At 41.6% G+C, this 16,207-nt stretch overlaps 1 protein-coding gene across 1 annotated transcript in view; it reads right to left on the bottom strand.

The window, feature by feature from the left end:
• Nucleotides 1-308: 308 nt before the first annotated feature.
• The window catches only part of LOC102042041 (calpain-8), a 28,838-nt gene continuing 12,939 nt past the window's right edge, over nucleotides 309-16,207 (bottom strand). The window contains 15 exon segments of the mRNA XM_005430123.1: nucleotides 309-332; nucleotides 1,235-1,293; nucleotides 1,899-2,018; nucleotides 3,214-3,292; nucleotides 5,085-5,153; nucleotides 6,440-6,504; nucleotides 7,018-7,051; nucleotides 7,053-7,076; nucleotides 7,965-8,016; nucleotides 8,018-8,025; nucleotides 8,656-8,692; nucleotides 9,445-9,713; nucleotides 13,345-13,520; nucleotides 14,238-14,398; nucleotides 15,389-15,466. Coding sequence (XP_005430180.1) covers nucleotides 309-332; nucleotides 1,235-1,293; nucleotides 1,899-2,018; nucleotides 3,214-3,292; nucleotides 5,085-5,153; nucleotides 6,440-6,504; nucleotides 7,018-7,051; nucleotides 7,053-7,076; nucleotides 7,965-8,016; nucleotides 8,018-8,025; nucleotides 8,656-8,692; nucleotides 9,445-9,713; nucleotides 13,345-13,520; nucleotides 14,238-14,398; nucleotides 15,389-15,466 — 1,255 coding nt within the window.

Below are 16,207 nucleotides of genomic sequence, written 5' to 3'. Positions count from 1 at the left end.
TGAAGTCAAACCACAGCCACCTGGGTCCATCCGTGCTAAGTCAGAACTGATGAGATTTCAGCACGGCACAGAGCAATACTCTTTCGGCAAGAAAAGTAAAGGAGGTCAGTCCTGGGTTTGTTTATTTGTTTGTTTAAGATTGCATTTATTTTATAACTGACAGGTGATCATTTTTATTGGCTTAAAGTAACTTGCCAGGAATAAAAAGAAGTTTCTCTTTCTTTTTTTTCACAACAAGGAGATGCCAAACAAGTGGTTTCATGCTCAGAAGAGCCTCAGAGGTCTCTGCTGAATTGATTGACCATGGTTCAAACCAGTGTGCAGCACAGCCACTGAGGGAGAAACAGCACAAAGAGTCAGGGCATCAGGAAGGTCTACAGGATGCCACTGGGGCACTCTTCCGTGCCTCTTGGAGAACAAGCTGGAAAAGGCTGGAGTTGCATTTTAATCTTTTATATGTGTAGGATCCATCTGCTCTTGAACTTCAGGGAAATCTACTGCCAGGATCAGCCTCAAACATTGCAAGTGGGGCTCCTCAAAAGGAAGATGAGTTCTGCGGGGCAAGCTGGAGAAAGCTTCAACTTTCAACCTTGAAAAACTCTAGGGTGGGAGTACGCAATGTACAATTTCAGCTAGGGGCTTCCTAGCCATCCTCCTCCCTTCAAGCCATTCTTCAGCTGAGAGGACTAATTGGATGGACCTCTTGGGGCTCCTTCCAGCTGTTTCCTGAGATATATTTGTATTCTGCAAAGGGAAGGCTCAAGCTGATTGCTTTTACAACAGCTTCAACAGGAAAAATTTGCATTAAAAACAATGTGGGAAGAAAAAAGACCTGGCATCTTAAAAGGTTTCTTCTAATTCTGGCAGGTTGATCAGCACATTCTCTGCCAGAAAGAAGAGTTCCCTGCTGTGTGTTTTCTAATGAATTGACCACTGCCCTCTAAAAAGAGATAGTGAAATGCACTGTGTAAGCACCTTCTCCATCAGCCTTGGGAGTTTTGAAAGTATCTTTATTTTTTTGCTCATATAAAGGTAAAAGTTCATTCTACTAATTCAGACAGGCCTTGTGGGCTGAAGAATATTTTCACATAAGCAAACTTGCCCTTTAAATCACTACCATGTTCTCTTATAACAATGATTAAATCTCTTACAGTAGTGATTTAAAATAAGTGTATTTTAGTGTGGTCTACTGCTGCAGTTGGATCAGGTGGTATTTCAATCTGACCAGACTTACTTCAGGCAGAGAGATCTGGATGACTCCATTCTTGTCTTTGTCCAGGAGACAGAACACTTCTCAAGTAGGGAGGCGGGGGGGGGGGAAAGCTGGATATAAAATACAGAGTTTGGCATGTAGAGAATCACTGCTTGACAAAATGTAAAAGTCTGGTTTTTTGCCATGATCTACTGGAAATTTAGACTGGTTCTGTAAGATAATATTACAGCAGTTCTTCTTTCTTCTTACAAATAATTTCTAAGCTGCTTCATGAGGTGGAATAGATCTATAGCAGCAAAATGGGAGTTGGCAGCAGGACAACTATAAAATCTGATGTGGTGGCATCTGGCACGATCCAAGGACAAACCTGTACATCAGATCTGCGTAAGGACTGCAAGTGATAAATGATCCCATTTGTCAGAACTGGGACAATGTGGGGGCCAGAGCACTAACCATAAGTTGCTGATAACTGTAAAGCACAAGAGAATGGTGTGTTGTGGAAATGTGTCCTCTACTTCCCCTGGGCATTCAGACAGAAAGGCTTTTGCTATTTCTCCGCTGGTTCCTCTGACTCAATTTTGCTGGCACCCGAACCTTTCCATGCAATTTACTACATTCACAGCTAAAAGACACCAAATACCTAAGGCAATCCCAAAGCTTGCAGGAATAGCCCTTGGGTACTCACTGGACAGGGTCTCCAGGCAGATCATGCAGGCCACAAAGCTATTGAAGTCAATGGTCAGCTTGGTCCTGCAGGCATAGCAGGTGACGATGCTGTGCTGCACCTCATCTTTGAGCCTGAAACCTGAGGGCTAGGAGACCACAGGAGTCACTGACACAGCAGATTAATTTGCGGTCTTGGATGTGACTTATCCATATCCTGCTGCAGCTGCAGGTTGAAGGGCAGGACTATTCCTCTGAGAAGGTCTGTTGAACTCCCTCACCCTCCTCACCCTCTGTGGGTCCTTTTCAAAACCAATTGTGCCAGCTGAAGAGAGACATAGAGTTCTCCCACAGCATTTTGTCAGACTGCATATTTCACATTGTTTCACAGCATAACCAGTCCTATGTTCCCCAGTGTCACTATAGGACACAAAAGAACACAAGCACAATACCGTTCTCAAGGTGAAAGGAAAAAGGGAAGTTTAATTACTGACTCCAACATTTATAGGTTTCCAAAAGTGACAGCGGATTGGAGGGTGACAGCGACACCTCTCCAATGACACTGGTCAAACCAACAGTCCATCAACTCTCTCCTCCTCCATAAAGGAATGCAAAATAATGAGTTATTTACAGAAAGTGCGTGAGAAAGATCACTACAAGAGTGTCAACATCAGAAGGCTTAGAAAATCTTAAAAAACCAGGGTGACACCCTAGATAAACCCCTAATTAGCGAGTGGGCACTGCAGCTGAATAGCAGTGATTGCAGCAGAGCCAATTGCTCACATAATGCATTGGGCTCTATTCAGGCCCATATTCATGCTATTTCTGTCACTGAATCATTCACATAAAATCCACAGAGCACAAGACAAATAATAAAAAAAAAATAGTGCTCCTCTAGATGTCCCTTAGCTGGCAAGCTCTGCTCCAAAAGTGAACACATCAGAGAGGACGTCACTGGAGCGTGCCTTGATCAGGCTTGCACCTTCTGCAGAGGAGAGAAAGGTGGTGGGAGGAAATGAAGGGAAAAGAGGGTTTGGGCATAGCTCTGAAAGAGAACTATTAGATTAGGAAATAATGAGGCAAAAAATAGATCAAGTAATAATCAGATGAATAAGCAATGGTCACAGCATGGACAAAAGTACAAGTGGTTCATAACACAGAACAGAGAATGGGGTTTGATGTATGAAACAGCAAAAGGATTGCAGTGTGTGACTGTCAGGAAGGGAGAATGTCACTGGCAATGCTGTGATTGAGGTGACAGGAGAGAATAAAAGCCATTAGACCACTCCGCTGTTCTCCCAATGTCTGGTGATCCAATCTCCGAGCAACACACTCACCTGCCTTTCTGAGGGCATTTTGTATCTCGTGGGAGTTGATGGTACCAGAGTAGTCACTGTTCACTTTCTTATACATTGTCTGTGGCAAAGGGTGTGGTGTTATTCACAGAGGTCCCAGGAAGAGGAAAGAGATGAGGATCTGACCCCATGTTTCAGAAGGCTTGATTTATTACTTTATGATATATGCATTATATTAAAACCATACTAAAAGAATAGAAGAAAGGATTTAGTCAGAAGGCTTGAACAGAAAGCAAAAAGAAAAAGAATGATAACAAAAGCTTGTGTCTGGCCAAGGGTCTGAGACAGCTGGACTGTGATTGGCCATTAATTAAAACCAACCACATGAGACCAATCACAGATCCACCTGTTGCATTCCACAGCAGCAGATAATTATTGTTTACATTTTGTTCCTGAGGCCTCTCAGCTTCTCAGGAGAAAAAAATCCTAAGGAAAGGATTTTTCATAAAACATGTCTGTGACAGAAGGGGAAGGAGGGAATGGGAGAGGGCACTTGAGTGTGTGCCCCTGCCGCAATGCCATGGTGTGGGCACCAGAGGCAGGCAGGGCTTGCACAGCTGGGTCACAGCAGCCATGAAGATATGGCAACACAGGTCTCATCAGGGGCTACAAGCCACAATGAACTACTCAGAGGTCTCCTCTAGGACAGCAGGGAGGGGAGAAGGGGGTGATGTCCCTGGCCATACACACACACATATTCAGTGGCATGATGCACGCAGAAAACTTGGCCTTCACTGACTCAGGCTTTAAACTAAAAAAATTATTTTGCTAGCCCACCATGCCACCCATGCCCTGCCATCCTCTCTGCTCATGTAGCTAACCAGTGCCAGGACAATCATACCTACCTCTGCCTGTTCACATTGTCACTGCTGTGCCCACTGGTGGCTAGGACAGAGACTGTCCCTACCACCACAAGTTCCTACTCTTTGAAACATTAATGAGCGAGAGAAACATTTCAAGCAGTAAGTGGCAAGCTAGGCAGAGTGGGAAACACATTCCCATGGGCTGGCAGCATGCCTGCCTTCACATTACATGGTGGCAGACAGGCCATTGAGGAGAATATCCTATCATTTGGCAAACACTGCAACAGACCAAGTCCATCTTGCTTAATGTTTCAGACAAGATGACAGATACCTCCTACTTCCAGCAGATTTATTATCCAGAATTAGAAGCCACCCAGATGTAGAGTTAATAGTGGATTTGGGTCTCAAGGTTTGCTTTTCTGACAAGCCTTAGGACAGAGCTGTGTCTTCATGAACCCAACATTTCTTCATGGAACTCCAGGGCAGATGCTCTGTGATGAACAGCATCAAGTATGGTGGCAGCAGGCTTGCCTGAAAGGGAGGTGGTCACACCAGGAAAGTCCAACTCTGACCTTCCTTTAGACCGCTTCATTCTGGGTGAACTTCTTGGGATATTAAATCCTGTATCAGAAAAAAAAAATCAACAGTTCTACAAGATTTCAAAAATACAAAGGCAGTTTTTTGTAGGTCCTAAAATTATATTTCTTGTATTTCCTTATGCTCATCCAGCCATGCAATATACAGCAAGAGCTGAAATGCTCATACGAGCTTTAAGAGACCAGGCAGCAGAAAGAGCTTTGCCAATAATCAGAGTTAATCTGTCTTTCCATAGGGTATTGCAAATTATGGAGAATGATGGGGCAAAGGTGAAAGAGGATTTGCTTGTGCGCTGTCAGGTGAGAGGTGTTTCAGAGCCCTGGAACAAATTCGAGCCCTGAGAAGGAAGGCTTCCAATTATATCTGCCTGTGAAGGTTTAACTATCTCAGTTCTGGATCTGTACTTCAGAGCTAATAGAGGACGCAAGGGGATAGAATCAGAAATATTGTTACCAAATACTTTTGAATCTTCATCCAAAGTGTCTTGAATTCTACAAGTCTCAAGGTGGTGGGTCATTCGGTCTGGGTCATGTTAAGGCATGGTTCAAAAATCAGGATTCCTGTATTCTTAACAAAACTGGAGTGTAAAAACAAGAGTTGGATGGTGCAACACTGGAGAGCAATCCAGAGAGCAGTTCTGTTAAAAATAAATCACCCATCACAGTGTCATCCTAATGCCAGTTTAGTTCTTATTTGTAATGCATCTCCATCTCCCACAGACATGCCCACAGCTCCATATTTGCTTGGCTAAAGGCATGCCAAGAATTTCTAGGCTATCTTCACTCTCAAGGAATGATATATGGGATTACTAAATATATAAGCAAGATTAAAAGCACTCACATTTTGGACACTTAACAGTAGGTTAGATTTCACGTTAGGGAGAAAAGGGCCTGGTGTTGCAGCAGAAAATTGTTAGAAACCAGAGGCAGGAGCTGCAAATGAAGAGAGTCAGTAGCTGTCTACAGTGTCCTCTCCCATGTCCTTCAGGTCTTTGAACATCCCTTCCAATGTAAAATTATGCAGAAACAGGGATTTGGACACTATGACATTGTATTTACTGAGTTATCCCATTAAGCTTGGGAGCCTATGGAGTGTAGGCAATGGCATCACTTCTCCTAACAGCCAATTATCCACAAGATCCACAGTGAATCTTTGCTGGCCTCAATATGGCCATACCACGGCACCAACAGTAGCAAGCTCCTAGAAGCATGGGTCATCACCCTCCCAGTGCAAAGGAGCACTGAGTAGAGGTGTTGACCTCCCTTTTTCCTTTGGCTACACAAACCTGGGCAGAGGTGTTGACCTCTCCTTTTCCCTTGACTACACAAACCTTATAAGCTCCTAAGTGTCTCCCCAGTTATGCAGAAGGGAGGCAGGCACTGCCTGTACTTGCAGCCTTCCCCCTGGGAACAGGCTCAGCCTGTCCCTGCTGCTGTGAGCTTGGGGCTCTGTAAGCAGGACCTGACTCAGAAACAGCAGCTGTGGATGTACTCAAAACCTGCATCTTGCCAAGCATGCTGTGTATGCACCTGAAACTGCACAGGTGCAGCCAGGCAGAAAGGCCCTACTTCCCCCCCACTATATTTAGGAAAATGTTTAAGTAATGAGAGATGGTGGTGAGAGAAGCAGCTGATGATTAAATGGTCCAGGTTTCTGCCACCATGAACTGACAGAGATGCTTGGTTGAATTTTTTGCCCCCAGCCATGTGCTAGGACAAGTGAAGTGTAAACTTAGCCCAGCTTGTCAGGAAGTTTTACAAAAGAGATCCAGAAACTTTAAAGGAGATGAAATTACATTCAAAGGATACATCTAAAAGGCTGATCATCTCCCTGCAAGTGTTAATGTTGAATCTATCACTTTTCACATCCTTTCCTGTACAAAAAGGAAATATAAATGACTAAGTGAGAAATAGTTTAAGACAAATATTTTTCTGCAGACAATGCTGAAAATACCAACCACCTTAAAATCTTGGTAGCAAAGCAAATGCTCTGCTATTTCTTCCACTATGTCCTTTCAGTTGATTAATATGGCTTTTTTTTTCCCCACAGTGGGAGGGGATGTTATTGGTTTTGGTGGTGATAACTCTCTATTTGTCCACAGAAGTCATGCAGCAGCAGCATAATAACACTGCCCATGGTGGTCCTCCCAGAAAAGTACAGGGAATGTTGTGTCTCTGCAGAACATCTGCTGGCCATGTTTGGAAGGGAAGCACCAGGCACTATTTCCACCCCACCCCATATTTAGAGTTTCAACAAGTCAGGAGAAATTCAGCTGGGATCAGACAAAAACTCCATTTTTCATCACCCCTAGCTGGCAGAACTGGGTTTTGTTAGCACAGACCCTGTTCTCAGCTCCATCCAATGGGAAGTACATAATGTCACTCACTCTTCACCAAAACCCAGTTTGGAATCCTCTTTAAGTTCAGTTGCAGTCACTTCACAGTCCTGGACAGAAAACAAAACATACTGTAGGTGTTAACAAAAAATTATTTGAAGAAAGACATCCGGAGACTATTTTCTTTCCAAATCTAAGACCCGTAAACCCTTCATTTTTTTCAAACCCTTCACATTTACCCTCAGATATCATAGGGAGAAGATCTTCAAAACAAATCATACTTCCTAGACATTCAGCCAGGAAATAAGTGGTTTGTTAGGTGCTATGGTGACGTGACCAAGTAAATGGCAACTTTTTACAACGTTTGACTGAATAAAAAGTTTCAGGAAAACATTTGAGATTTTCAGGGCTTACAGAAACTACAACCAAACAATACTAAAATTGCCATCTCAAAACTCAGAATGGTCTTCCTAACTAAAAAGATGTTTTCCCTCTCCAGTAACAGTGGCCACCTGTTCATTAAGGGGAAACCTGACATGACAGCCACAGGCTAACACAGCAGGACTTTATAGGTACTGTTTTTCAAATATATTAAGTAGAGAAAAAGCCCAGCCGACAGTTTTTTGATTCCTGGGACTAAACAAAAAGGAAGGAATTGGCCAGCCAAGCAATTGTCAGAATTATATGATAATTCCACAGTTAATTTATTTCACCCTGGGATAATATTTTCACAGTCCTCACTCCTATCGCCCCTATTTTCAAAGTTATTCCCTGCCTTACATTACCAAGGAAAAAAAAAAATCACATTTTGCACCAATAAGAGGAACAATTAGAAAATCTTCTCTATTGTAAAATAAACTGAACTGAAGCTATGAATTAGTAAAAGGGGAGAAATACTTGGTTTTTTGAACAGACAGTAAAAGGAATTAGCAGGTCAAATATTTGTATAATCATAACAGAGAGATCTCAGGTTTTTTTGTTCACTTTAATCCACTTACCTCTCCAGAGAGCTTTTGGAATCGAGTCTTGAACTCATCATCTATATCATCTAACATGAGGCTAGAGGAAGGGGATGGATAAGAGAGTGGTTAACAAGGTTCTAGAAAGTGAGCTGTGGATATTGTAAAGATGCTGTACAGGGGCTTATTTACAGCAACAGAAAATGAGCATGTGCTCTGCAGCAATGGCAAAACAAAGACACTACTTTAGTCATGACCAGCCAGGGGCTGGCTTGGAGCAAATACTTCCTAAGGCTGATGAGAAAGTTTTCTTCTGTTACCAAGACAGCATTAGAAAAGAGCCACAGTGAAAAGATGTTGCTGCACTTGGCCAGAGCAATTCAGCAGCTCCTCGGAAGCCTTTTGCAGTCTCTCCCAGACTTCAGGAAGACTATTTGTTTCTATGGAAATGTACCCTTTCCACCTTCTCCTACCCATGCAGGAGGTAAGGACAACCAAATATATTGCAGTTCAGTCTACAAGGTTGAAGTCTCTGTGCCACATGGCCTGGGTACATAAAAATGAATGTGAAACTAAGACATGGACATATGTAAAAAATCCCCATGGGCAAAAAATATTTCTCCTCAGCACAAAAACATTCTGTAATCCCAGCTCGAATGAGAAATAAAAATCATGCCCCTGTTTACTTCCACATTATGAAGGAAAACTCTGCCCAGTTAGTTCGTCTAACCTCATATGGCTTTGCAGACACCTCATCACCCATCATCCTAGAAAAAAAAAAAAGAAAACAGTTAAACCAGAAATTATGAGTCTACTTTAAATTCTTGCCATTAAAATAATTAGCAAAAAAACCCCAAACCAAAACAAAAAAAAAAAACCAAAACATCCTAGAAAAAAAAAAAAGAAAACAGTTAAACCAGAAATTATGAGTCTACTTTAAATTCTTGCCATTAAAATAATTAGCAAAAAAACCCCAAACCAAAACAAAAAAAAAAAACCAAAACCCCCAAAATCTATTTAACTATAAGGTATTAATAAATGCACAGAACAAGCCCCCAAGTTTCCTGCTTCCCATGCTCTGCATCCCATCTCTGCCTGCCCCAACTCTTTGAAGATATTTCCCATGGGAAATGCAACCTTGCTGTTCTTGTCTTCCATCCAGACTCTGGCTTTTTCATCCAATGGATGCTATTGATATCACCCCTTTTAAAACCATCTCATCATCATCATAGCCTCAAATCCTGCACTCTTTCATTGTGGGAACTTCTCCTTCACAGAGCTGAGGGACCTTGTTCCCAGCCAAGTGCTTAGGGGACATGTCTGAAGAGCCATGACTCTGAAGAGCTATCTACCATAGATGTGTGGTAACTATGGTAGCCTGTGGAAAAAATGCATTGTGGAAATGGGCCTATTTTGCTGGTTAAGACAAAAGATCAAGCCCAGGGTATGGATGCAACATGTGACCTTCTCCTTTGTGTGCCTCCCCAGCAGAAGGGGGGTTGTCAGGGAAGGTACTCACTGTGATGTAGCCTGAGTCTCAGCAAAAACTCCCAGGCAGAACTCCCCATTCTTGTAGGGCTCAAAGGTGGAGGGCATAATACGGTACTGTCCCTGTAGCAGCGTCATGTGGCTGGAGACCTCATGCAGGTTCACACAGGGGTCAGTCCGGACTGCTGGCTGGTGTCTTGCAAAGAAAGCATGGCCTACATGCACATCTGTGCTGCTTCCAGCTGTGGAGAACATGGTTTTGTCAGAAGCTCTTTGGCAGCTCTCTGGTAAACCAGCCACCTGATTTCAATTTCAGCGCTTCAAAGCCATCTCAAGCTTTTCATTGCAAAAAATAATAAATCCATGAATGATGGCACAAAAGAAAACCACCAGGGTTCTGTCATGGGAAAGAGGCAGATGATTAGAAGGGGCAAGGATCTTCCTCTATAAAGATTCTCTTTTCACATGCCTCTTTACACTTGGTACCATAAAATAAATAAAAGTATCATAAATGTGTGCTCATATGTGATCAAATTACTACACTGTAAATTTTCTATGCATTGAACATTTTTTGCAAGCTTGTGGACAAATTTAATTTTCAGAATTTTTTTTAGCAATTAATGGTATTGAATAAATCTCCTAATTGCATAGGAATTTTAGTCTCTGATTTCTTTAAATAGACAGAAAAAAGTAGTAAAAAGAACAAAGAAGTAGTCACAAGGGTGAGACTTTTGGGGCCACATTAGGTGATTTACCCAACTTTTATTAGTAATACTAAGGATGTAGAAAACAGTGCTTAAATTTTCCTTAATACCAATATAGTCTGTAGGAAGTTAAACATTGCACATTTCATAAAATAAAACACTGACATAAGAAGGAACAGTAGTGTAAGAACAACATCCCTGCTATAAAACTCTATTCATAACTTTTGGTCCACAAAGATGTCTTTCAAAAAGTATGATTCAGTGACACACAAAAAAATGTGTGGCTGATGCAGGATGGGAAGCATCATTTAGGGATAAGGTTTCTGTCTAAGACCAGAGCACACAAAAAAATCTTACCAAACATTGTATAACCATTCAGGTTTTCTGTTGTAAACTGTAGAAAAATATGCATGCTTTTCCTCTTTTGTTCTGAAATAAGATTGAATTTGGTATTTACTCAACTGCCCCATCTTTTCCCCTCACTCAATATTAAGCTAAGTGGGACTGCATAGGTTAAGAAGACAGATCCATATCTTCCCCAATATATAAAGTTAATTTTCCCTTTGCATTTGCAAGGCTGCTAAAAGAGAACAGTTAATTGCTACGTGTCCACATGTTCATTTACTGAGAGAGGAAAAGGGCTGAAAAGCCAAGGAAAACTTAGCAGCATAGGCTGCTGGACCTCAGTAATGAGTATAGGATATTCCTACTGCCAGACACCCCTGGGGTCTTTCTCTTCGGTAATAAAAAGTCTCTTTGACTCAGTATTGACATTTGGGGGGATTAGGGAAAGTTGAGCAGGGCTTGTTCATTACCAGGAGCCTTGGCTCAGAACTGTAAAAGGAACAGATCCACAGAGCTTGGCATTTCTTCTAAACAATATTAGCTACATTTTTGCAGTTTTAGAGTGCGGAGGTCCTGTTCTGCCATCACCTGAACTAAACAGACAAATTCTGACCTCGGTTGTACAAACTTCCTGGAAGCCAAATTTCAACAAGTATAAATGAGATCAAGACTGGGAGTCAGACATCTGTAATAAATCCTTGTGTGCCAGTCCCTTGAAAATGATTATTCAGAACTTGAGATATTAGTCCCGTGATTCAAGGGCAAAGCTCTCCATAAGAGATATCATTCATAAGAAATAAGTCATCGTGGCAGCTAAATTCTCCCGTGCAAGAGGAGGTGCCCATGTGGAGGCTGGAAGTCTTCAGCAGAGACTACATACCTCCTGAGGAATCCGGAAGGAAGAGAAAGAGACAGTGGTAAAGTGCTGCTATATACCTGCAGCAGAAGGAAAAAAAAAATCAGATAAAGCCTCCTTCAGACACTTTTTGAAAAAAAATTTCAATTACAACCACATATAATACTATCAGATACACATGAAATTCTGTCTTGTCCTAGAGTTGTTCCAAAGGAAAAACTGTATCTTCATCCAGAGAAATCTATGGCATATCAAATTACTTTTCCCCTGATGTGGTGTTGTGAATGATACTATTGGTTGGAAACATTTAAGTCTTTAAATGTTCAGTCAGGAACAGTCAGCAAGTTAGTGCTACTTCGCTAACTAAAACCAGGGAATTTATTACAGCAGACCCAAACTCCACTAGTCTAGTGCTACTGAATATGGATAAAAATATAAGGCTACTGTCACTAGCAGTCAGCCTGGGGATGATGAGATTGTTGCGAGGCAACTATAACAAGTAGCAAGTTTCAATATTTGGCTCTTCCTAAATTAACTGAATTGCTATGTTAATTTGTACCTCCAAATATAAGGCAAATTTTCCAAAAGCAATGAGTTGTCTTGAGAACACAGATTTCAGTGAGAGCCAAAGAGACTGTCCTCCCAATTCCCAAAAGAACTTTTACAAACATCATTCATACAACATTTCTGAAGCCTGAGTGGCCCCTTGAGACTTCAGGGTCTTTTGTTGCCTATAACCAGCACACTGGGGCAGCAAGGGCAGGAGCTGGGTGATGGACACACAGTTGTTGTCAGCAGGCAGCTACATGACTTACAAAAGCTCTGCAGAGCAGGTAGACAGACTTCAACACACATCTTTTCACCTTCTCCTGCAGAGAGATCTGCTTTAGGTCATCATCTCTGCAGTCCTAACTGGAGCTCCCCAGTCACAACATCAAATGCGATGAAGTAAACCTAGTGTGTGATTCAAGGGAGCTGGGATCATAGCTGGGTCATAGCATACCTGAGATGACTTAGCAGCCAGGTTTTTCCAAAAAATTAACACCTTAAAGTCACTTAAGTGACTTAGGAGTCACCAAGTCTACCTTACTGTGGGTAAGGCCCACAGAGGACACAGATGGGATGGAATAGATGTAAAGCACAAAGAGTTCTCCACTGTTGTATCCAGTGATGGGAGCAGACAGATGTCCATAATGCACAAATTTAGGATGCTGATAGGTGAGGGTACCTGGTACCACAGAGAAGGCAGCTCAGAAATGTGCTCAGCGTGTGCATGCAGGCACTTGGGCACTAGGGAAAACCTTCTGTAATTTTGAGCCAAACCACACAAGATCTATTAGCAAAAGTCAGCTGTTCCCATCTGCTCCACCTGGGCTGGCTAGTGATCTTCATCCAGTGAAGTCTGTACAGCGTTTAATTGCTTTTCTTCACATATGATATCGGTCATGATGATACTGGTTGAAAATTTTTACACTTGTTTCTCTCCCCTCACACCACAGAAATTAGAGATTACACTGTAGGTTTTTTCCTTACGTTATATTTTTAGAAACACTGGGAAAATGAGGGAAAACAAACCCCCAAATTTACTGAATCAGAACAGTAGCATATGGCAGACAATGGATTAAAAAAAAGTTTGAAATACAAGGGAGAAATAATAACAAAAAAGAAAGTGAAAACTGAGGGCTAATGATAGGCTGTAATCAGAAACACTTATCTGGTATTGCCAGGCACCATGAGCCTGCCCCCATTCAGATTTTGTAAAAAAAGATTCTCAATGAGACTGTTACTAAATTACTGGCTCAATAAGTTACACTGCCATCCAGTTGAAATGGGAAACAACTGAGCCTCAATTTATCCGAGTCTTCCCATGTTAGGCCAGGAAGAAACAAGAGAAATAATTGAATCATTTTGCAAAATCCAGATCTTATTGAAGTGTAGTCCTGAATGCCAAGATGTAGCACACTGCTAATTTTTTCCAGCTTAACAGGACAAGGAATACAGTCTTTAAAATGATGAAAAATTTTACCTGATAGAGCAAATAACCAATACTAACCAGACCTTCTCCCATTCTCTTCTGTCTCCTGTGGTTCTTCTGCATCAAGCCCATCAGAATGGTACAGCACAGCTCATTCAAACTCCCTTCATGGTCATCATCTGGTTCATCCAACCGGATTTTAAACTGGGGATTGGTCCAGTATGTTGCTAAGAATTCCCAACAGAAGACAAAAATGAGGAGGCTTTGCTGTCATTGTAATTGTCATCGCAATCAAGATGGTTGTCACTATATCTACAGAGAATATCTCCCTGGAAGAACTTTTGCCTGGAGTTTTTCCAATTCTTTCCATTGAGTTGTATGTGTTTATGTTTTCACAGCTGTGCTGAGTATCAACTGGAGCCATGAGAAATCAAAGCACCAGGGTATTTCCTGGGACTAAATACCAACAAGGAGCTGATACTGTTAATTCCAGACAGTCTTGTATCTCCAGGAAATGTCCTTGGCTGAGGCTGTTATTGTTGCAAGAGGACCAAATGCCAGACAGCCTTTCCAGGGGTCTAACATGAAGACGAGTTAGAAATAACAATGCCACTGAACTGTGACACTTTCCTGGCCTACCCAACTCTTCAGAGGATTACTCCAGCCAGTAGTAAAAGCCATATAAGCAGGAAAAGCAGACAGAGAAAAAAAAATTAATATTGCCACATATTAACTGCTTGGTGGGCTGGTAATCCCCCACAAGGAAATAAGTGTGAATTAGATGTTCATTTAAACTCCTAGGCTTTTTATTACTGTCCAAACCCCACAGATATTGTTGCACTTCCAAGCTCCTTTTTCCCCACCAAAGCCCCCTCCAGTCCACAAGCAGTTTTTGAATGTTTTGTTTGGTATTTCACTAAAGGCCCATTTGGTTGGGTCCTTACCTTGGTAGTTCTGGCAGCCCCCAGCAGATGAACCCCATCTCCACTGTGCATTAAACAGAGTCAGGTCCCATTTGTTGACCTTGTGGCTTGTCAGTATGTCAGGAGTCAAATTGCAGATCTCAAGGCAGCTAAACTGCCTTTGGAAATCTGAAAATGCCATCACACAAGTGGCACACAAATTGACAGGTTAGTCCATCAGCCTGCAACAGATGAGGTGGCTGAGGCTGGACACTTCGCCCAACAGTGTTACAGAGCTGTCCAATGCTGCATTTAATTGAATCCTGAAACTTGGAACTGGCTTTTGGGAAACAAAATTGCCCACTGCCTGAACGATCTGTATCTTCTGAAGACAGCCTCTGTCAATGGCTATTACACATTTTGGGCTCAGACAAACCATTTCCTGTCATTCTCCAGCTGTGGGCACTACCCCATGGATCATGCTTCATAAACAAATTCACTGGAACCGGTGAAACAATTTGTGTGAGGAGATCCCATTTTAAGGGAGTAAGATCTGGCCCTTGTGAAAGCAGCACTCTGTAGGAGAACAGTCACAGTTTGGTGTTTTTCTTCATTCCTATCATTGATGTTTGTTTCTACCATTCCTGGTATGTTTGCATGAGGACAGACCTTGATTGCTCCATGCTGCTAGCAGAAGTCTGCTCTCATTTCCTAATGCCTGATGGCCCATGCAGCTGATTGCACTGGAGGACAGCGGCCATTTATCTTTCCAGGCTAGGACAGAGTGACATCAGTTCAGCACTGATTCATATATAATCAGATCAGGGTTAGGACAGGCTTTCTATTAGGTCTGAATAAACAGACTCTTCCCAAGCTGGTAATCTGAACTTTTTCATTAGTGTGTAGCATTTAGGCAAAAAAACAAATGTCAAAATGTAGAGTAGCTGAGGCTCGTTCTTGCCACCTCATTGATTTTATTATCATCTGGTCTCTATATTTTGGATTAGTGCTGAGTTATGCAAGCTCTAATAAAAGGTAATATTTGAATACAAAAGGAGATAAAGAAGAGGTGAACAATGCATGCATGCCATTATTAAACCCCTCAGTGCTGCCAATTTTTCTCCATCCAATTGAAAAGATTGCTTAAGGCACATAAAACATCCAAAAGAGTAGGCTAAATGAACAATTCTCACCAAAACTCTCCATCATCTACTTGTTTATCCAGAGCCTGTTTTTATTTGGTATCAACATAATTCCACTCAGGACCATTGCAGACAAAGCACAAAAGCACACTGTTCAGCTCTTGCATTTTATTCTACAGTGAGATCTGAGTTAGATGCTATCTTGGGCTGATAAAGGAGTATATATTTCTTCAACAAATAGATCTTGTGCCCCTCCAAATGACAGCACATGTTGTATTAGACACATTCACAACAACTCACATACATATACAGTAATACATTACACAACAATACTTATACATATACAGTAATATATTATACAACTATACTTATGCATTACAGTAATACATTATACCAGTTACATTACACCAGTATCTATCTCTACTTGTCAAGGCAGTCATAACGCAAAGTAAACACCTCAAATGTCCCAAAACAAAGCCCTCAAATGTCCCATTATTGCTTGTTGGTGGCTCACCTACTTCCAGGTGTCTTAATTGGAGATAATCAGGTCCGGCCCTCCTTGTGGCTTCCACCTGCCACTCTCAGGTTCACCAACACTGCCTCCCCCACTCCATCCCAGTGGGTCACAGTAACCCTACACACTTCACACTAATACTAATACATTACAGTAAACATTACAACAAATACTAATACATTACAGTAAACATTACAACAAATACTAATACATTACAGTAAACATTACAACAAATACTAATACATTACAGTAAACATTACAACAAATACTAATACATTACAGTAAACATTACAACAAATACTAATACATTACAGTAAACATTACAACAAATACTAATACATTACAGTAAACATTAC

Source organism: Geospiza fortis, unplaced genomic scaffold (assembly GCF_000277835.1).
Source record: "Geospiza fortis unplaced genomic scaffold, GeoFor_1.0 scaffold258, whole genome shotgun sequence".
Taxonomy (NCBI): Eukaryota; Metazoa; Chordata; class Aves; order Passeriformes; family Thraupidae; genus Geospiza; species Geospiza fortis.
The sequence above is the reverse complement of the archived record's forward strand: the minus strand, read 5'-3'. Positions and strand labels throughout refer to the sequence as shown.